At 41.9% G+C, this 23,779-nt stretch overlaps 1 protein-coding gene across 1 annotated transcript in view; it reads right to left on the bottom strand.

Annotated features, from left to right (window-relative positions):
• LOC126243748 (caspase-1-like) overlaps positions 1-23,779 on the bottom strand; it is a 140,984-nt gene that overhangs the window by 96,383 nt on the left and 20,822 nt on the right. The window contains exon 2 of the mRNA XM_049948185.1: positions 15,619-15,788. Coding sequence (XP_049804142.1) covers positions 15,619-15,758 — 140 coding nt within the window. The 5' untranslated portion in view covers positions 15,759-15,788. The remainder of the gene's footprint in view (positions 1-15,618; positions 15,789-23,779) is intronic.

Raw genomic sequence — 23,779 nt, 5'->3', positions numbered from 1 at the left:
ATTCCAGATCAACAGAAGTTCACTAGTATCAAATATAGGTCTTCATTTGAGGAAGAAATTTCTGAGAATGTACGTCTGGAGCACAGCATTGTATGGTAATGAAACATTGACTGCGGGAAAACCGGAAAAGAAGGGAATCGAAGCACTTGATATGTGGTGCTACAGAAGAATGTTGAAAATTAGGTGGACTGATAAGGTAAGGAGTACTATAGACGAATTAGTCGACTGATAAGGTAAAGAGTGAGGAGGTGTTACGAAGAAGCGGAGAGGAAAGGAATATGTGGAAATCACTGACAAGGAGAAGGGACAGGATAACAGGACATCTGTTAAGATATGAGGGAATGACTTCCATGGTACAAGAAGGAGCTGTAGAGGGGAAAAACTGCAGAGGAAGACAGATATTGGAATACATAATACATCTAGCAAATAATTGAGGACACAGGTTGCAAGTGCTACTCTGAGGTGAAGAGGTGGCACAAGAGAGAGATTCGTGGCGGATCGCATCAAACCAGTCAGAACACTGATGACTGAAAAAAAAATGAAGTGCATGCACATGAAACATAATATTTCCAAGTTAAATACATAAATGATAACAGCTATAGTTGAATTCTTTTATCTTGGCGGCTCGCGCATGCCCGCCCAGACGCGGGAGACTGCTGCATTGCCAGCTCCACATGCCAAGAGAAGCAGCGCCATAGTATAGTACAGTTCGCAAACTTACGTTTAGGGGGGAGCGCGCAGTTTATGAAGTAAAGCCACCACGGCCGCATTAACCCTTTCACTGCTCCCCGCATTCCGCGATGTGCGCGATTTTGTCACTACTGCACTGCTCGCCTGTGCAGACAAATGATGTTCCGACTGCTTTAACACACTTATCATTCGATTTCACAAAAACTATTTGGCCCAAAAATTTGATTTTTACACATCTTCCTGACTGATACCTTCCCCCTATAAATGACTTTATTTTGTTTCGATGTTCTACGCAGTTATTGTGCAGCATTAAATGTAGTAAACCGTTGCACGAAATTTTGTAGAGTTTGCAGAGGTAAAAGTCCACAGCGTATACTTTCCATATGGTCGATTTTAGTTGCCACTAGAATTTTCAAAAAATTACATTCAAACGAATAAAATTCATTAGGTAAGACACTTCGATATTGTTTTTAAATAAAGAAACTATTAAGCATCGAACAAGGTTTAAACACAGAACCTTTTGCTTAGCAGCTAAACACCTTAACCATTACACTAATGCAGCTCGTCATTCGGCAGAATTCCTGGAGTACTTTAAAGAATCACTCAAAATACCGACAAACGCTGTTGGTATGACTATGAATTACTCACCTTTCGTCGAAGTACAATAGGAAATAAACAATTACCGCTGTTCTTTATTGCAAAAAAACGGTTAGTGATAATGAATTTCCTTGCTATCGCATGAATTAGGAGGCTTATTGCTTGTTTGGTTCAATTAATTAATAGAACATGAAGCAATTGGTATAAAGAATGCTTTTTTCCAAACTTTCTTTTATAGAAAGTCTGCTATCAAGACATTGCTTTTGTTCAATTACTTCATTTATGACTGAATGTGTCTAAAACTGAAGACACTCGTCCATGCTCTGCACTGCAGTCGAGCTCTGGCAAGTCGTTCTCTGTTCATTGGCTGACTGTGTTTTGTGACGTCAGATGCGCAGAACGAACCTAAACTCAGCCGCCGTCGTAAATGACGCGCACTTTAGTAGGTTTAGAAATGAAAATCAGAGAAGGGAAGAGGACAGAGCTAGAAATGTAGCAAACAGTTTGCATAGGTAAATACATATTTGTACATAAATACCTCAGAATTTGGAATACTCAGATCTGAACAAATTTTACGTGTACTGTGCTTTTAAAGAAACTGACCGGCACTTAGATCGTCAGACGCATTGCCGCCCTACACGGCTTTGTTCATAAACACACCAGTTCCATAAGGCCAGCTGTGGAGTGCAGTCCGCTTCACTTAGTCTTGAATTGCAACGCCGCGGAGCGGGTGGTACCCCAATTCCTGGCACCACAGGAAGTGACGTAGGCCCACGAGAAAGACAGGCGGCGGCGCCTCTCCCCCTCGCACAGCAGCCAAACTGCGTTTCTACACCTGTTAACTTGGAATTGGGTATTTACGCAGAAACGAGACTTGTATCTTTTACTGTAATCCCCTATCATGGAGTCATTACTCATAGAACGATCGTAAATCCGTATGCCCACTAATAATTTGTTACAGCTGTACTAGGTACAATAGAATTAAGGTCATGCCGAAGTGGTTATTGGTTGCATGAGGCACCACATCTTGTATGAAATGAGGTCAGTTAAGAGACTAGATGTTGTAAACAATACGTTATACCATTTATACCGAGCGACAATCTTAAATTACAACATATTACAAATTTGTGTATTTTGTTGCAGTACTAGTAATCCGTGAGACTCCATAATACGAGGTTCACTCCAAAAGAACTGCACACTATTTTTGTAAAAATACAGTTTTCATTCTGCATATGTGAAAGTTTTTACTGTGTGCAGATACATATTTCCCGTTTGTTTTCAATCTTAGTTCAACCTGTTCCTGTGAGTGGCGCCGTCACAGCATGTCTTCAAGATGGCTGCTACACTTGACTTTCGTTAGAAGCAACGTGCTGTTATAGAATTCCTGTGCTGTGAAAACGAGACAGTGGGAAACATCCACAAGAGGTTGGAAAAAAAAGGTGTATGGAGATGCTGTTGTCGATCGCAGTAAGTTAGTCGGTGGGCAAGCAGGTTACGTGATGATAGCGGGAGCGGCAATATTGAGGATTGTCCTCGCAGCGGCAGGCCTCGTACTGCACACACTCCAGACAATGTGCAGAGAGTTAACGAATTGCCGGCCGGAGTGGCCGAGCTGTTCTAGGCGCTACAGTCTGGAACCGCGCGACCGCTGCGGGCGCAGGTTCGAATCCTGCCTCGGGCATGGATGTATGTGATGTCCTTAGGTTAGTTAGCTTTCAGTAGTTCTAAGTTCTAGGTGACTGATGGCCACAGCAGTTAAGTCCCATAGTGCTCAGAGCCATTTAGAGCCAGTTAACGAATTGGTGACTGCTGACAGACACATCACAGTGAACGAATTGTCACGCTACGTTGACATAGGGGAAGGAAGTATTTGCAGAATACTGAAAGTGTTGGCATTAAAAAGGGTTTGTGCCAGGTGGGTCCCCAGGAAGTTGACAGTGGCTCACAAAGAAACAAGAAAAACGGTATGCAGCGAACTTTTGGAACAGTACGAGAATGGTGGAGATGAATTTCTTGGAAGAATTGTGACAGGTGATGAAACATGGCTCCATCATTTTTCACCAGAGACGAAGAGGCAATCAGTGGGGTGGCATCATGCAAATTCACCCAAGAAAAAAAAATTCAAAACCACACCTTGTGCTGGAAAAGTTATGGCTACGGTGTTTTTCGATTCCGAAGGACTCTTGCTTGTGGACATCATGCCAAGTGGAACCACCATAAATTCTGATGCATATGTGACGACACTGAAGAAACTTCCAAGATCGACTGAGTCGTGTTAGACCACATCGGCAAAAGCAGGACGTTTTGCTGTTGCACGACAATGCACTGCCACATGTCAGTGAAAAAACCATGGAAGCGGTCACGAAACTCTAATGGCCAATACTGAAACACCCGCCTTACAGTCCTGACCTGGCTCCATGTGACTATCATCTGTTATGGAAACTGAAAGACTTTCTTCGTGGAACAAGGTTTGAAGATGATGACTCCCTTGTGCACGCAGCCAAACAATGGCTCCAACAGGTTGGTCCAGAATTTTACCGTGCAGGTATACAGGCGCTGGTTCCAAAATGGCGTAAGGCAGTTGAGAGGGATGGAAACTATGTGGAGAAATGAAAATATTGTTCCTAAAGGATGTATCTACACACTGTAAAATTTTCAAACATGTAGAATAAAAAATAGTGTGCATTTCTTTTGGAGTGACCCACGTAGCAGATACTGATAGCAGATATAATTGTCGGTACTACGTTACCATACAGTAACGAATTAAAAGCTTTAGAAAGGCATTTTGTCTGTTGTGCTGAGTGAGCGAACAAGCTTAGATCTGCCCTCGTTTACGTACCGGTACACACCACCGCGTGCCTTTCTCGTTCGCCTCGGTTCCTATGTATAACTCATTAGGAGTATCATGTAAAACAAAACTCGCGCCACCGCATCGTAAAACGCGTCAACAACAGCCACACACAAAAATCTGAGCCTGTGAAACTACATTATTTATTTATTTATTTATTTATTTATTTATTTATTGTTCAGTGGGACCACATTTAGGAGAAGTCTCCATGGTCATGGAACGAGTCAATACATGAAATTATAACACGATTGTAGAAACAGATGAAATGAAATATAAGAAACATATTCAGGCGACAAGTCGTTAGTTTAAATAAAGAAAATCAAGAATGTAACACTGGAATTTGCTTAATTTTTTAGCTCTTCCAGGAGCTCCTCGACAGAAAAGAAGGAGTGAGCCATGAGGAAACTCTTCAGTTTAGACTTAAAAGTGTTTGGGCTACTGCTAAGATTCTTGAGTTCTTGTGGTAGCTTATTGAAAATGGATGCAGCAGAATACTGCACTCCTTTCTGCACAAGAGTCAAGGAAGTGCATTCCACATGCAGATTTGATTTCTGCCTAGTATTAACTGAGTGAAAGCTGCTAACTCTTGGGAATAAGCTAATACTGCTAACAACAAGCGACATTAAAGAAAATACATACTGTGAGGGCAATGTCAAAATTCCCAGACTATTGAATAGGGGTCGACAAGAGGTTTTCGAACTTACACCATACATAGCTCGAACAGCCCGTTTTTGAGCCAAAAATACCCTTTTTGAATCAGAAGAATTACCCCAAAAAATAATACCATATGACATAAGCGTATGAAAATATGCGAAGTATACTACTTTTCGTGTTGAAATGTCACTTATTTCAGATACTGTTCTAATGGTAAATAAAGCGGCATTTAGTTTCTGAACAAGATCCTGAACATGGGCTTTCCACAAGAGCTTACTATCTATCCGTACGCGTAGGAACTTGAACTGTTCCGTCTCGCTTATAACATGCCCATTCTGTCTGATTAAAATGTCAGTTCTTGTTGAATTGTGAGTTAGAAACTGTAAAAACTGAGTCTTACTGTGATTTAGCATCAAATTATTTTCCACAAGCCACGAACTTATATCATGAACTACATTATTTGATAATGTTTCAATATTACACACAAGATCCTTCACTACCAAGGTGGTGTCATCAGCAAACAGAAATATTTTTGAATCACCTGTAATACTAGAAGGCATATCATTTATATAAATAAGAAACAGCAGTGGCCCCAGCACCGACCCTTGGGGAACGCCCCATTTAACAGTACCCCATTGGGACTGAACATCATTACCACTCTCAATATTGCGGAGGATTACCCTCTGCTTTCTGTTCTTAAAGTAGGAGGCGAACCAATTGTAAGCTACTCCCCTTACTCCATAATGTTCCAACTTCTGCAGTAATATTTTGTGGTCAACACAGTCAAAAGCCTTCTTTAAATCAAAGAAAACACCTAACGTTCGCAACCTTTTATTTAATCCGTCCAAAACCTCACAGAGAAAAGAGACTATAGCATTTTCAGTTGTTAAGCCATTTCTAAAACCAAACTGTACATTTGACAGCAAATTATGTGAATTTATATGCTGCAGTAACCTTGTATATACAACCCTCTCGATAACTTTAGCAAACACCGATGGCATAGAAATAGGTCTATAATTGTCAACATTATCCCTGTCTCCCTTTTTATAAAGTGGCTTCACTACCGAGTACTTCAATCGGTCAGGAAACCGACCACTCCTAAAGGAAAAGTTACAGATATGGCTAAGTACTGAGCTAACATATGTGGAACAATACTTCAGTATTCTGCTAGATACCCCGTCATATCCATGAGAGTTCTTGGTCTTTAGTGATTTAATTATTAACTCAATCTCCCTCTTGTCAGTATCATGGAGGAGCATTTCAGGTAACAGTCTCGGAACACTTTTTTCTAAGAGCGCTATATGATTCCCTGTTGGGACTAGGTTTCTATTTAGTTCACCTGCTATATTCAGAAAGTGATTATTAAGTACTGTACATATATGCGACTTATCAGTAACACAGACATCCCCACTACGCACTGATTCTATATTCTCGACCTGTCTCTGCAGACCAGCCACTTCCTTTACGACTGACCATAAGGTTTTAATTTTTTCTGAGACTTAGCTATTCTATCTGCATACCACATACTCTTTGCCTTCCTAATAACTTTTTTAAGCACCTTACAATACTGTTTGTAATGGAATGCTGCATTTGGATTGTGACTGTTTCTAACGTTTTGATATAATTGCCACTTTGTTCTACAAGATATTCTTATCCCTTTAGTCAGCCACCCAGGCTGCCTGTTTGTGCTAGTACCCTGTTTTGAACGTTCTAACGGAAAGCAACTTTCAAAGAGCACGATAAAAGTCTTGAGGAAAGCATTATATTTATCGTCTACTGTATCAGCACTATAAACATCTTGCCACTCTTGTTCCTTGATAAGGTTTACAAAAGTCTGTACAGCAACTGGATCAGCTTTCCTAAAAAGTTGGTAACTATATTTAACATGTGTTGCAGCACAAAAATCTTTTAGACTTAAAATTTGTGCATCATGATCTGAAAGGCCATTCACCTTTTTGCTAACAGAACGCCCTTCTAATAATGACGAATGAACAAAAATATTGTCTATGGTTGTTCTACTGTTCCCTTGCACTCTCGTTGGAAAGAATACGGTTTGCATAAGATTATATGAATTAAGGAGGTCTACCAGCATCCATTTCCTTGCACAATCACTTATACAATTAATATTGAAGTCACCACATATAACTAACTTTTTGTATTTCCTATAAAGTGAACCAAGAACCTCCTCTAGCTTTAGCAAAAATGTTGTGAAATCGGAGTCTGGGGATCTATAAATAACAACAGTAAAAAGTTTAGCTCCACTAAATTTAACCACACCTGCACAACATTCAAACACCTTTTCAGTGCAGTACTTTGAAACATCAATTGACTCAAATGGGATACCGTTTTTCACATACATGGCTACTCCCCCACACCGCAAAAAGCTCCTAGAAAAGCTGCCAGCCAACCTGTATCCTGGTAAAGGAAGCCTCTGAATTATCTCCTTATTTAAGAAGTGTTCAGATATACCAATAATTTCAGAGTCAACATCTATAAGCAGTTCACTAACTTTATCTCTAATACCTTGTATATTTTGATGAAATATACTAATTCCCTCATTAATCGGATACCCAAGCTTTGTAGAAAGTGGTTTCTTTGTTAGAGAGACTTCCCTTAAGGAGGAATACCTATCAGCTGACTTCAATCTAAAAAAGGTACAGCTCTAACACCCACAACTATAAATACATCCACTTAAGAAAACAGTAATTAATTTCTGCAAAAGTCAAAGATCTGAAAGTCATAACGAGTTGTTATCACTCGGTAGTAAACCTTAAATTCCGCTTCCTCCTCCATTCACGTTTTCTCTTTTAAAAATACAATTCTCGTCGTTCTCTTCGCGCTGTTTTTTTATCTACTGTTTTACTTTAAATTCTTCTTTAGAACTGCTATGAAGTTACGATTCTTGGCCTCCGCGCTGTTGCTTAGAACATTATAAATGTTGTTCTGTCGATCCTTGTTCAAATATTCACCTGAGAATTTGGTTTTGAACTTTCCAGATGTTGTAAATTTCGTTAAGCAGCATTTTCCCGGTGTGTAGTCACCAACATACATATTTTATTTTGAAAACCTTATCTCCCTCATCGGCAATTCATGGACTGGAAACTTTAAACTGTCCGTTGACAGTGAAATCGTCGATCTTCTCACTGAAGCAGCAGCTATCATTATAGAGTCCATGCGTCGACAAATGAATATTCTCTCGTATCAAATTTTGACTGAAATCCACCCGATGCAGATCGTTAACAGTAATTTCAAATTGAGCAGAAATCAGCTTGATTGTGGCATTAATTTCGCCACATGACTTTTGCAGGCCAATAATTTCGTCACGAAGTACTGCACTCGGTTAAGCAGACTGATCAATTGTTCGTGTGAGATTAATTCCGCTTGAATTTCAACTACCCCGGTAAAACACCAAATCTCCGACATCGCTGCTGCTGGAAACAGATCCTGCAAGAGCGGGACCAGCGATGACTGAAGAGAATCGTTCAGCGTGACAGAAGTCCAACCCTTCTGCAAATTGCTGCACATTTCAATGCCGGGCCATCAACAAGTGTCACTGTGCGAACCATTCAACGAAACATCATCGATATGGGCTTTCGGAGCCGAAGGCCGACTCGTGTACCCTTGATGACTGCACAACACGAAGCTTTACGCCTCGCCTGGGTCCGTCAACACCGACATTGGACTGTTGATGACTGGAAATATGTTGCCTGGTCCGACTGGTCTCGTTAAAGATTGTATCTAGCAGATTGACGTGGACGGGTATGGAGACAACCACAAGAATCCATGGACCCTACATGTCAACAGGGGACCGTTCAAGCTGTTGGAGTCTCTGTAATGGCGTGTACATCTGGAGTGATATGAGACCACTGATACTTCTAGATACGATTCTGGAGGGGGGCACGTACGTAAGCAACCTGCCTTATCACCTATGGAAGGGGTTTCTTTCAATAATTGATTATTAGTGACTCTAGGCGGGTCAGCCAAATGTCGGTGGGTTTTAACAAGAATGCTTTTTCTTGTTCACTTTGCCTACTGGATCGGGTCGTTGGCTCTGGCTGAAGGCCTGTTATGAGGCCCAACCTGTTAGTTAAAACTGCCCCTTCACTAATTTTGATTAATATTTCATAACTAAATAGTGTTCAGGGAACTGATCACTACTAAACAAGGATAGCGTTGAACACATTTATTAAACAATAATCTTCCTAACATCAAACTGAACAATGATATACATTTATAGGTGATAAAATCAAGCTAGTAATGGCAATGGCCCTTAAATTCCAAAACTAACTCTTAAGGTCGGATAACGCATCTGTACTTGTTATTTTCCACTCCCTCCCTTGTCAGACAGCATAAAATACGTCAGACAAACCTACTGCAATTAACAAATTCTCAATAAGAGAGTGGATGGAAAACTGAGCTCTGGTAATCAGAGGCGTGCGTAATATCGGATTAAGTGCGGAAACTGAGCATCGCGTTACCAAATGCAGCATCGTGGACAGGTCAGCAAGCCGCCGATGCCGTCTGCGTCGTCGAGGAGCCTCAATTGCAACAAAATGAATTTATTTTCGCGAACAGGCTTCTGGTTCGTAAACACCTATTCAAAAGCTAATTCTGCTTTCTTTCCAATCGTCTCGCACTCGTTAAGATGGGACTCACCAGTCCAAAGGCGGAATCCAGTAACGTTTTTAATAAAGTGTGGCACAAGGAAATTGCTCTGCTCCTGTCTGCTTCCTGTGAGACAGTATTCCCGACCGTAATTAGCGGAATCAGCCTGTCTCTAACAGTAAAACATGACAGTTCCCCTAACTGAATACTAGTTTCAGTTGCAACTGGCAGACTTATTCAAAGTCCTGCACAACACACTGAAAATAATTTACTCTCCTACAGCAGAGCCGAAAGCACGACGACCGCTCGCTACAGGAGCTAAGACGCTTCTCCTCGATAGCAGCACCAAAAGCTTCCCTGTGCAAAAATCAGCACCCCCACGCTATTTTTCGAGTTGGCCAATCCCGTGGCTCTAGACCAGCACAGTTCGCTCCCACTATTATTTCCTGGCTTCTTCCAGCCAATTAAAACATTCTGTGCCTTACTGTGCCTAGAATGTTCTGGAACAAACTGAAACTCCGTTCAAAATTGAACCCACCAATCGTGTCTCTCTCTGTTCGCCCTCGCGCGGGAAAAGGTCATTGCACTAACTTAACCGCGTTTCTTAGAAAGCCCCAGAAAACGTTAAGATTCGTGGGAAGGCTCCCTTAGGCGCCAGCTCATCTCGACATAGTGGCGTCGGCGTAACGCCCTGCGCCTACGAGGCGTCGTCTCTCGAAGGCCTGCCTCTGTTGTCCGCGCAATGGGTGCCTACCTGCTCCGGCGGCGCGTCTCCCCCAGTGGGACGCTTCCGCATGCCGACTCGTAATGGTCGGTTGTAAACTTCCGCACCCCTTGCCCTGCCTTTGAGCAGTGCCGCTCGTCCGCTCCAGCCAAACTCCGTGAAAATATCACCTGAACCCCGACATGCGAATTTCTTAAAGTTAATATGCATCTTATGCCGTCTGATACTCCCTATATTAATTTCAATAGGCTGATTGCCTGATAAATAACATAATAACCGATATCTAACTCGTCTTTGCAACAATAATTATATTACAGTAAGGTGCAAAATACTGCTACCTTACACCTATATCCATTCATGTCCACTGTGCATTCAGACAGACTTGGGCAATTGCAGCAGGACAATGCGACACCCCACACGGCCAGGCTGGCTCCAGTAACACTTTTCTGACTTTAAACATCTCCGCTGGCTACCAAACTCCCCAGACATGAACATTATTGAGCATATCTGGCATGCGTTGCAGCGTGCTGTTCAGAAGAGATCTCCAACCTCTCGCACTCTTGCGGAATTATGGACAGCCCTACAGGATTCATGACGTTAATTCCCTCCAGCACTAGTTCACACATTAGTCGAGTCCATGCCACGTCGTGTTGTGGCACTTCCTGCGTGCTCGCGGGGGCCCTACACGGTATTAGGCAGGTGCACCAGTTTCTTTGATTCTTCAGTGCAGATTAGGATCAGGAGAGTCCGCCTGCTTGGCTGTGTGGTAACGTGCTCGCCTCCCATGCAAGCGAGCCCAGGTACGATTCCCGGCCGGGTTGGAGATTTTCTCCGCTCTGGGACTGGGCGTTGGGTTGTGCTCACCATCATTTCATCCTCATCGCCGGTGTGCAAGTCGCCCAATGTGGCGTCGACTGAAATAAGATTTGCACTTGCTGGCCGATCTTCCCCGGAAGGGGCCTCCCGGCCAACGATGCCACACGCTCATTTCATTTCATGACCAGGAGAGCGCCCAAAACGCCTCCTTGCGGAACGCCAGATATCACTTCTGTTTAACTCGATGACTTTCCATTAATTACTACGTACTGTGACCTTTCTGAAAGCAAATGACGAATTCAGTCGCACAACTGTCACGATACTCAGTAGGCACGCAATTTGATTCGAAGTCTCTTGAGAGAAATGGTGCCAAGAGCCTTCTGGAAATCTAGAAATATGGGATAAATCTGAGATCTCCTATCGATAGCACTCATCACTCCGCACGAATAAAAGCCACGTGTCTTTCAAAAGAACGATATTTTCTGGATTCATACTGACTATGTGACAATAGACAGTTTACTTCCGAGGAATTTCGTCACGTTTGAACACATTATGTGTTCCAAAATCCTACTGCAACTCGAAGTCAGTGATATGAGTCTGTAATTCATCGGATTACTCCTATTTCCTTTCTTGAGTATAGGTGTGACCTGTGCAACTTTCCTGTTCAGAGGTACGAGTCTTTCGTGTAGCGAGCGGATGTGTATGGCTGCAAAGTATGGGGCTATTGCATTGGCATGCTCTGAAAGGAACCTAATTGCTATGCTATTTGCACTGGAAGGCTTGCCTTTGTTAATTGATTTAACGTATTTCGCTACACCGATGATATTTACTTCTAAGTTAATGTTGCCAACTGCTCTTGACTTCATTTGTGAAATATTTACTTCGTCTTATTTGGTAAAGGAATTTTGGAAAACTGGGTTTAGTAACTTCCCTTTAGTGACGCTGTGGTCGGTAATATTACTACTGGAATTATGCAGTGAAAGTATTGATTGTGTCTTGCCGTTGGTGTGCTTTACGTATGACCAGAATCTCTTTGCATTTTCTGTTCGATTTCGAGACAGGTCTCGCCTTGAAGAACGAGCTATCTCCCGAGTTTCGGTAAAACATCACCTGAATTGGAAAACTTGTGCCTTTTTGGTTCTTTATTTAAATTTGGGATGCTTTTTTCGTTGCTTCTGCAACAGTGTTCTGACCTGTTTTGTGTACCTTGGGGAACCACTACCGTCTTTTATTAAATTCTTTGGTATAAATCTCTCAACTGCTCCCGATCCTGTTTCTGTGAATTTAAGCCACTTCTGGCCTACACTTACATAGTTAGTTGGGAGAAATGGAGACTGACTGCGAGGAAGGCATCAAGTGAATTTTTATGTTCTTTTCTAAATAGATTTATTTTGTGTTTGTGTTTGGTGTATTTAGATGTTGCGGTGATCAGTCTCGCCACGACTACCTTATGCTCACTAACTTCTGTAGCCTTCATGATGGTCCCTATTTAGTCAGGACTATTCGTTGCTAAGAGATGAAGTACGTTTTCGCCACCATTTACACTTCCTGTGGGTTGCTGAACTAATGGCTCAAAACAATTTTTTGAGAAAGTGTTTAATACAGTTCCCGACGATGTTTCATACCTATCACCAACCTACTCACTCAGATAGATGTGAGTGAAATAAGAGTGTAGTGCTGTTGATTAGTTATATTACCGTATTAGCTGCGCTTCTTTTCAGTTACGATTGGTCGATTCTGGAGTAGTTAAGGACTTGAAGCAAAACATTATATTTTAACGATATTAGAGACGCAGTTATTTCCCATAATATTGACTTCCTGTTAATGTCTCAAGTATCTGTGTTATTTGCGATGTTGTTTTGTTGAAAAATAAACGTTATCGTAATGTTATTCAGTTTTCCTTCTTCTTCTTCTCCTCTTATCTTTTAGATAAGCTACATCATTATAGTTTGAGGGGGGCAGTGCACAAATGGTTTAATTCATACTTAACTGGAAGAATGCAGAAAGTTGAAATAAGTGGTTCATGTAATGTTAAAACAACAGCTGATTCCTCAAACTGGGGGGGCTATCAAGTACGGGGTCCCACAGGGTTCGGTCTTAGGTCCTTTACTGTTCTTGATATACATTAATGACTTACCATTCCACATCGATGAAGATGCAAAGTTAGTTCCTTCTGCTGATGATACAAGTATAGTAATAACACCCAAAAACCGAGAACTAAGTGATGTAATTGTAAATGATGTTTTTCACAAAATTATTATGTGGCTCTCAGCAAAACGGACTCTCCTTAAATTTTGATAAAACACAGTATATACAGTTTCGTACAGTAAATGGCACAACTCCAGTAATAAATATAGACTTTGAACAGAAGTCTGTAGCTAAGGTAGAATTTTCAAAATTTTTAGGTGTGTCCATTGATGAGAGGTTAAACTGGAAGCAACACATTGATGGTCTGCTGAAACGTCCGAGTTCAGCTACGTATGCTATTAGGGTTATTGCAAATTTTGGTGATAAGAATCTCAGTAAATTAGCTTACTATGCCTACTTTCATTCACTGCTTTCGTATGGCATCATATTCTGGGGTAATTCATCGTTGAGTAGAAAAGTATTCATTGCTCAAAAACGTGTAATCAGAATAATTGCTGGAGACCACCCACGGTCATCCTGTAGACATCTATTTAAGGATCTAGGAATCCTCACAGTAACCTCACAGTATATATATTCACTTATGAAATTTGTTGTTAATAATAAAACCCAGTTCAAAAGTAATAGCAGTGTGCATAGTTATAACACCAGGAGAAAGGATGATCTTCACTACGCAGGGTTAAATCTGACTTTGGCACAGAAAGGGGTCACAAAAGTCTTTGGTCACCTACCAAACAGCATCAAAAGCCTGACAGATAGCCAACCAACATTTAAAAATAAATTAAAAGAATTTCTAGATGACAACTCCTTCTACTCATTGACTGAATTTTTTGATATAAATTAAGGAAAAAAAAAACAACTTAAACATTAGTGTCATGCAATATTTTGTGTAATGTAATATCTTGTACAGACACGTTCCACATCATTACGAAGTGTCGTATTCATGATCTATGGAACAAGTATTAATCTAATCTAATCCAGGTCTCACTACTAGAAGGTTGTATTAGTTTATAATGTGAATAACGTTGTCAAACAATAACCATTTTTAACTTGTTCGCAGTTTCTTTGGTAATAGAGTGCATAACCCCGAATTCCTGCTAATGAAATCTTTTGTGAACATTTTTCCTATTTTCGCCTTTTAAATCAGTTGGAGTTTGTCGGTTTGATGATGAAACGACCGCGCGCCTTAAGCGCGCTATCGTTTCCACATTTCAAAATTCGTCAGACATGCAGTCCATGTTTCTACCGAAATCCGATTGTAATTATTACTATTGCGCAAATTACTTCGTTGCATTCAAAATTAAGAAGGACACACTCACCACTTACCAACGACGACTTCTGCACTGAAATTTACTGAGAACAGCTTCTGGCGGGTATGGAGTTCTGTTGGTGTTTAATGATCGACTGTTACTCCCTGGCCCATCTCATTTCTTATTCCCACAGCCCTGTTCGGGGTTCCTAACAACTCCACAATTGTTACAGTTTGGCTGCGACACTGCTTCTGAATGTGGCCTAATATGACCGAAAAGGTAATTTCAATCAGTTCATGCTGCAAGAAAACTGTTTGAAGCTCACTACATCATTTGCCCGCAGCTCGTGGTCTTGCGGTAGCGTTCTCGCTTTCCACGCACGGGGTCAAGGATTCGATTCCCGGCGGGATCAGGGATTTTTCTCTACCTCGAGATGACTGGGTGTTGTTGTGTGGTCATCATCATTTATCCCCATTACGGTCGGAGGAAGGCAATGGCAAACCACCTCCGCTACGACCTTGCCTAGTCGGCGGTGCGTGTCTCCCGCATCGTTCCCTACGCTCTTCGGAGTATGGGCCCTCATCATCACATCATTTGTAAATTTTATAGCTATATGCATTCCTTTTCTTACTAACAATATGGTGTTTCCTTCCTTCGCCAATAATTTATTTTCTTATCTCACAATAAATTTAACACGTTAGGAAGGAGAAAACACTACAGTCTGTCACCAGTAGGAATTAATAGGAACATAACGATGATCGAAAGAAGAGAAGAGAATTAATCAAAGATGACAATCAGGTTAAATACAGATGAACATTAATAACTAAAATTTAAATACAAAGTAATCGTTAACAGTTTGTGTGAAACCCCTTGCTGTCTGAGAAAAATATACCATTCATACAAATAAGTGACAAGTTGACTCATGACTCATGGAACATGGAAATAACTAGCAAGCGCTATGACGCAAAGGATGCCAGAAGGCCACCAGACAATCGAGCTCCAGCCTCTTCGTAAGAAAGATTAATTACCTGATCGAATCGGCGTAATCCCACGGTAATGCTTTACTCTTCTCACGACATAGATACGCTCGACCTTTAATTTCAGACAAAGAATTTTATCAACTGTTGATCTTCGGTAATCTGGTACTTGTTGTATATTCTTCAAGATGTTTAGCGACTGGTGTGAGGAGTATTGGAACTTCGGAAGTTCACAGATTGAGAAGTCGCCATACCGTCCAGAATCGCGGCTTCTGATGCAATGCATTTGATTTTCACGGCTTTGATACTTACGTAAAGCCTCTAGCTTGGAGTTGTATTCCATAGTGCGCATATTTAATGTTGTCTCTTCTGTACTGTTGGGGATTCGTCATTGGGGCTGTAATGTCCGCTTCCTTGCAGACGTCGCTGCGTCCGGCATGACGGTATTCCATCTTTGTTTCTTCTCTACTGAATGGTTTGCTCTGCAACAAGTGAAAAACATGAGGATGATTCCTACAAATCTATCCCTATATCACCATCAGTGCTCCACAAAACTCCAACTGCAAGAGTTTCATTTCGAGACAAAGTGCATACCAAGTGAGTACATGGTTGTGCTCTCTCGCCTACCACTGAAACTTGAACAACAGAAGGTACAACTACCAGTATCACAAACCAGTATGTGTCCAATGTGAAGGGTAACACAGGAGGTAGCTACCAGGAAGGTACTAAGAAACTTGCTGTGACAGAGGAACGTCGTCCAGTGTACATCATTAGTAAAGATGGAGAATGAATGTGCCGGAAAGCAGAAATTAAGAACCTATACGTGCCACAGAGTGGAGTACTGTATACAGGGTGTTACAAAAAGGTACGGCCGAACTTTCAGAAAACATTCCTCACACACAAATAAAGAAAAGATGTTATTTGGACATGTGTCCGGAAACGCTTAATTTCCATTTTAGAGCTCATTTTAGTTTCGTCAGTATGTACTATACTTCCTCGATTCACCGCCAGCTGGCCCAATTGAAGGAAGGTAATGTTGACTTCGGTGCTTGTGTTGACATGCGACTCATTGCTCTACAGTACTAGCATCAAGCACATCAGTACGTAGCATCAACAGGTTAGTGTTCATCACGAATGTGATTTTGCAGTCAGTGCAATGTTTGCAAATGCGGAGTTGGCAGATGCCCATTTGATGTATGAATTAGCACGGGGCAATAGCCGTGGCGCGGTACGTTTGTATCGAGACAGATTTCCAGAACGAAGGTGTCCCGACAGGAAGACGTTCGAAGCAATTGATTGGCATCTTAGGGAGCACGGAACATTCCAGCCTATGACTCGCGACTGGGGAAGACCTAGAACGACGAGGACACTTGCAATGGACGAGGCAATTCTTCGTGCAGTTGACGATAACCCTAATGTCAGCGTCAGAGAAGTTGCTGCTGTACAAGGTAACGTTGACCACGTCACTGTATGGAGAGTGCTACGGGAGAACCAGTTGTTTCCGTACCATGTACAGCGTGTGCAGGCACAATCAGCAGCTGATTGGCCTCCACGGGTACACTTCTGCGAAAGGTTCATCCAACAATGTGTCAATCCTCATTGCAGTGCAAATGTTCTCTTTACGGATGAGGCTTCATTCCAACGTGATCAAATTGTACATTTTCACAATCAACATGTGTGCGCTGACGAGAATCCGCACGCAATTGTGCAATCACGTCATCAACACAGATTTTCTGTGAACGTTTGGGCTGGCATTGTTGGTGATGTCTTGATTGGGCCCCATGTTCTTCCACCCATGCTCAATGGAGCACGTTATCATAATTTCATACGGGATACTCTACCTGTCCTGCTAGAACATGTGCCTTTACAATTATGACACAACATGTGATTCATGCACGATGTAGCTCCTGCACATTTCAGTCGAAGTGTTCGTACTCTTCTCAACAACAGATTCGGTGACCGATGGATTGGTAGAGGCGGACCAATTCCATGGCCTCTACACTCTCCTGACCTCAACCCTCTTGACTTTCATTTATGGGGGCATTTGAAAGCTCTTGTCTACGCAACCCCGGTACCAAATGTAGAGATTCTTCGTGCTCGTATTGTGGACGGCTGTGATACAATACGCCATTCTCCAGGGCTGCATCAGCGCATCAGGGATTCCATGCGACGGAGGGGGGATGCATGTATCCTCGCTAATGGAGGACATTTTGAACATTTCCTGTAACAAAGTGTTTGAATTCGCGCTGGTACGTTCTGTTGCTGTGTGTTTCCATTCCATGATTAATGTGATTTGAAGAGAAGCAATAAAATGAACTCTAACATGGAAACTAAGCGTTTCCGGACACATGTCCACATAACATATTTTGTTTCTTTGTGTGTGAGGAATGTTTCCTGAAAGTTTGGCCGTAACTTTTTGTAACACCCTGTAGATGAACTAATGAACACAAAACGGATTAAAATTGTGTACAACCAAACACACATTGGTTAGAGTAGCTGAAGTGGAATACCATATCTTACGTTTGACAGCATGGCCGAGTGGGTGTGGCACTTGTAACACGGAATATGTAGATAAAATACCTTCTGCACCATCCAAAATTTTCGTCGTTTAATATCCATTGATAACCTGTACTGTGCTTCTGATTCTGAATCTGTAAGCTTTATTACAGAAATTATATTTAATACTTAATCGATGTAATAGTGTATTTGTTTCTGACTGTGTATAATTGATTGTAATTATTATGAACATATTGTAAACTGCTGGGTAATAGCCAAGGCAACTTTATTTAAATGTATCGATAGCAACGACGAAATGGCTGTAGCCGTGCCTTTGTTTATCTTTGCGCATGGAAAGTGTCTGTCGCGTTGCGAGCAGAGAGAAAGCAGAACAGCTTGGGTTATGAAAGAGTGCGGAAGTGTGTGTTGAGCGCTCACGCAGATGCGGTGTGCAGCTATGCTCGCTCCAGTGTAGACACGCCCGATTCGTTAACCCGCGAGTATTGAGAGCAGGGTAGGAGTGGACAGGCGGAGGAAGCTGCAGTTCTAACCACTGCCTGCTCCATAATTATCCGTAGCTCTGGAGACGACTCGCGGTTGTCAAACAGCAGCAGCAGCGGTAGCTCAGCATTGTCGTCAGCTACAGTGTTCGTCGTCCGCACAGCTACAACATCGTAAGACTGTCAAGTGAGAGATATAGTAATGTAGAGGCTTTATCCAGTTGCACTTCTTTCACTAAGTATGACTAACCTGAATAATGACTTGCAGTAGTTAAAACCTGTAGGGCACCTGTGTTGTCATTGTCCTCAGACATTATTGCCAGGCAGGGACCATTTCCCTTCCATGCAGTCACCGAGTGTCGTAAGAATACGAAAATTGATTAATTATTTACAGCCAGTTTTGTGTGTATTTCAGTCTAAATTTTCTGCCTCAGTTCATTCTTGTATTTCATAAGAGAGGCTTAACTAATTTTCAATTTTGAGTATTAACTTCATTCACTTAAATTAACGTATAATTTCACTGCCAAAACTAATAACGATAGGTACAAATTAAGAGCGCGCAATTTCATTTGTTCTGTATTAGCCTTGCGAATCTACATCTACATCTACATGATTACTCTGCAATTCACATTTAAGTGCTTGGCAGAGGGTTCATCGAACCACAATCATACTATCTCTCTACCATTCCACTCCCGAACAGCGCGCGGGAAAAACGAACACCTGAACCTTTCTGTTCGAGCTCTGATTTCTCTAATTTTATTTTGATGATCATTCCTACCTATGTAGGTTGGGCTCAACAAAATATTTTCGCATTCGGAAGAAAAAGTTGGTGACTGAAATTTCGTAAATAGATCTCGCCGCGAAGAAAAACGTCTTTGCTTTAATGACTTCCCTCCCAACTCGCGTATCATATCTGCCACTCTCTCCCCTATTACTTGATAATACAAAACGAGCTGCCATTTTTTCCACCCTTTCGATGACCTCCGTCAAACCCACCTGGTAAGGATCCCACACCGCCGGCCGAAGTGGCCGTGCGGTTAAAGGCGCTGCAGTCTAGAACCGCGAGACCGCTACGGTCGCAGGTTCGAATCCTGCCTCGGGCATGGATGTTTGTGATGTCCTTAGGTTAGTTAGGTTTAACTAGTTCTAAGTTCTAGGGGACTAATGACCTCAGCAGTTGAGTCCCATAGTGCTCAGAGCCATTTGAACCATTTGATCCCACACCGCGCAGCAATATTCTAACAGAGGATGAACGAGTGTAGTGTAAGCTGTCTCTTTAGTGGACTTGTTGCATCTTCTAAGTGTCCTGCCAATGAAATGCAACCTTTGGCTCGCCTTCCCCACAATATTATCTAGGTTGTCTTTCCAACTGAAGTTGTTCGTAATTTTAACACCCAGGTACTTAATTGAATTGACAGCCTTGAGAATTGTACTATTTATCGAGTAATCGGATTCCAACGGATTTCTTTTGGAACTCATGTGGATCACCTCACACTTTTCGTTATTTAGCGTCAACTGCCACCTGCCACACCATACAGCAATCTTTTCTAAATCGCTTTGCAACTGCTCCTGGTCTTCGGATGACCTTACTAGACGGTAAATTAGAGCATCATCTGCGAACAACCTAAGAGAACTGCTCAGATTGTGACCCTGGACATTTATACAGATGAGGAACAGCAGAGGTCCCAGGACGTTTCCCTGGGGAACACCTGATATCACTTCAGTTTTAGTCGATGATTTGCCGTCTATTACTACGAACTGCGACCTTCCTGACAGGAAATCACAGGAATGACTTGTGACGGCTTGGTATGTATTTTATTGTTGTTATTTTAAAAGTAAAATCAGTTGTTCATTTACTTACAGGGAATTCAATTCAATCTTTCAATAATGAAAAGAAAAATTGCTTACACTTTTCTAAATTTTGCATTGCGTTACACTGAGGTTACTGAAAAAAAAATGATTCAAATGGCTCTGAGCTCTATGGGACTTAACTTCTGAGGTCATCAGTCCCGTAGAACTACTTAAACCTAACTAACCTAAGGACATCACACACATCCATGCCCGAGGCAGGATTCGAACCTGCGACCGTAGCGGACGCGCGGTTCCAGACTGTAGCGCCTAGAACCGCTCGGCCACTCCGGCCGGTGAGGTTACTGAAACTAATTTTTTTACATAACGAAGTTATTTAACCAATAACTACATTTAATTTTACTTTAAAAATTTAGTATTTCAGAATAAGTAAGTGCAAACTCACTGCTTGCTGATTCATTTATTTTCTCGTGAACTCACCAACTGCGACATAGTCGCGTATACAAACAGTGATTCAATACTGTCAAATGTTTTTTATTCCAGTCTTTGATCACAATCTCAATTCTTTAGACGATGAGCGGTTTCAACTGCAATAATCATTGCAATATTCATTGTGTGGACGATGTGACCTATTCTACACCTTATTTTAGATCTCTATGACGATGCTGTGCTGATTATATGTTCTGACGATGCCAATGTGGCCTTATCACTTTAGGACATGGTGTAAAAAAGATCTGAGGATGGTCATTACGGACTGAAACCGGTCATCGTCTAAATAATTGAGATTGTGATCAAAGAGTGGAATAAAAAACATTTACTCGTGAACTGTTGTGTTGTGGAAAAGCATGACAACCTTCTGTTGCCACGCTAGTGATCATTTGCTTAAATTTCTATGCCATTACCTTTCTTAAGATTCTGGAGATTCATTGCCCTAGCCAGCTGTCGACCGTTTAATTATCCCCTTTATAGCTAATCAGTGTTTTCTTTCTATTATCAGAAATTTTTGTAGTAAATATTACATGGTACCCTTTATCCCCCAGTGTGATTCGTGAGCGATTGCTGTATATTCCACCCGTTTCAAAATTATCATCAGCATTTAGATTAGGTTTAGAATAGATGCGTCCTTCAGAAGGGTCTACTGTACACTTTCCTCTAACTAATCGGTGTTATATTCCTTCGGTAACGATAGCGTTACTCACACCAAAATTTCATTAGGCATACGCGAACATGGTCAGTCATATGACAATCAAGTAGGCCTATTAGGAAGGGGGAGGCTACACGCTTACTGAAAACATGTGATGTGTGAGAAAACTAAGTCAGTCACTGTGAAGACCCACGAAACAAAAAATAGCCGGTTTTTTTTTTCAACGAAGGTCATTACTAAGGTCTATGAGAGAAGGGACATAAGTTCTAGTACTGATCGAATTTTTCTCGAAATACGTAAAAACCTATCCACTAAAAGAACCGCGGGTAATAAACTGAGGGAGCAAAGCATTTTCGTGTAAAATATGGGCGAAAACTCTGAAAAAGCATAATATGGAGACGTTTATTTCACACAATCGACTGCTTCGAAGCCTGCGAAAAGTAATATTTATGTCCTATTACACTACTGGCCATTAAAATTGCTACACCAAAAAGAAATGCAGGTGATAAATGGGTATTCATTGGACAAATATATTATACTAGAACTGACATGTGATTACATTTTCACGTAATTTGGGCGCATAGATCCTGAGAAATCAGCACCAGAACAACCAGCTCTGCCCGTCATAACGGCCTTGATACGCCTGGGCATTTAGTCAAACAGAGCTTGGATGGCGTGTACAGGTACAGCTGCGCATGCAACATCAACACGATACCACAGTTCATCAAGAGTAGTGACTGGCGTATTGTGACGAGCCAGTTGCTCGGCCACCATTGACCAGACGTTTTCAATTGGTGAGAGATCTGGAGAATGTGCTGGCCAGGGCAGCAGTAGAACATTTTCTGTATCCAGAAAGGCCCGTACAGGACCTGCAACATGCGGTCGTGCATTATCCTGCTGAAATGTAGGGTTTCACAGGGATCGAATGAAGGGTAGAGCAACGGGTCGTAACACATCTGAAATGTAACGTCCACTGCTCAAAGTGCCGTCAATGCGAACAAGACGTGACCGAGACGTGTAACCAATGACACCCCATACCATCACGCCGGGTGACACGCCAGTATGGCGGTGACGAATACACGCTTCCAATGTGTGTTCACCGCGATGTCGACAAACACGGATGCAACAATCATGATGCTGTAAACAGAATCTGGATTCATCCGAAAAAATGACGTTTCACCATTCGTGCACCCAGGTTCGTCGTCGAGTACACCATCGCAGGCGCTCCTTTCCGTGATGCAGCGTCAAGGGTAACCGCAGCCATGGTCTCCGAGCTGATAGTCCATGCTGCTGCAAACGTCGACGAACTGTTCGCGCAGATGGTTGTTGTCTTGCAAACGTCCCCATCTGTTCACTCAGAGATCGAGACGTGGCTGCACGATCCGTTACAGCCATGCGGATAAGATGCCTGTATCTCGACTGCTAGTGATACGAGGCCGTTGGGATCCAGCACGGCGTTCCATATTACCCTCCTGAACCCACCGATTCCATATTCTGCTAACAGTCATTGGATCTCGACCAAAGCGAGCAGCAATGTCGCGGTACGATAAACCGGAATCGCAATAGGCTACAATCCGACCTTTATCAAAGTCGGAAACGTGATGGTAAGCATTTCTGCTCCTTACACGAGGCATCACAACAACGTTTCACCAGGTAACGCCGGTCAACTGCTGTTTGTGTATGAGAAACCCGTTGGCAACTTTCCTCATGTCAGCACGTTGTAGGTGTCGCCACGGGTACCAACCTTGTGTGAATGCTCTGAAAAGCTAATGATTTGCATATGACAGCATCTTCTTCCTGTCGGTTAAAATTCGCGTCTGTAGCACGTGATCTTCGTGGTGTAGCAATTTTAATGGCTAGTGGTGTATCTTTACAATACAGATGATTTTATTACTGCTGGAATCACAGCTAAAATATACATGTCAGCTTGACACTTCATACAGTGAACTGTCTTATAAAATACAGGTGTTAAAACCATTCAAATGAAACTGAATGAAATGTCCAATTTAGCGCTGTAGCTGTATTTGTGCAGGTCACTTACATACCCACACAATCGGTCTCGCAGCTTTTGAGTTGCATCTTCTGATGCAAATACACTCATGTTCAGAAAAAAAAACAGAGCACCTCGAAGTAGTAGATATAGGACATCCATATTCACTGGACATGTACGTAAGTACGTTTCCAGAAATAATTAGCATTTGATTCTGTCGGCCCGTGGTTTCAAGCTCAACATCGATATAAAGTTTGTAAAACCCTAATGAACCCCAAAACCCAATTAGGAAAGACCATCATGATGTAATGTAGGGAAAAGCTATCCTGACAGGTACGACAACTTTGCCGATGATGTAACACCGGAAAATCTTGATAAACACCAACATTAAGCATTACAGAGTGTGTTTTGGTAGAAAGAAAGACAGGTCATCTTAAGTTATTTGCCAAACATGTAAGTAATAATTGCAAATTAATACCATGAAAGTTAAGTCCAGAGAAATGTCGGTCAGAGATAACTTTAATGTGGAAGAGA

The sequence above is a fragment of the Schistocerca nitens genome, chromosome 1, assembly GCF_023898315.1.
Source record: "Schistocerca nitens isolate TAMUIC-IGC-003100 chromosome 1, iqSchNite1.1, whole genome shotgun sequence".
NCBI lineage: Eukaryota > Metazoa > Arthropoda > Insecta > Orthoptera > Acrididae > Schistocerca > Schistocerca nitens.
The sequence above is the reverse complement of the archived record's forward strand: the minus strand, read 5'-3'. Positions and strand labels throughout refer to the sequence as shown.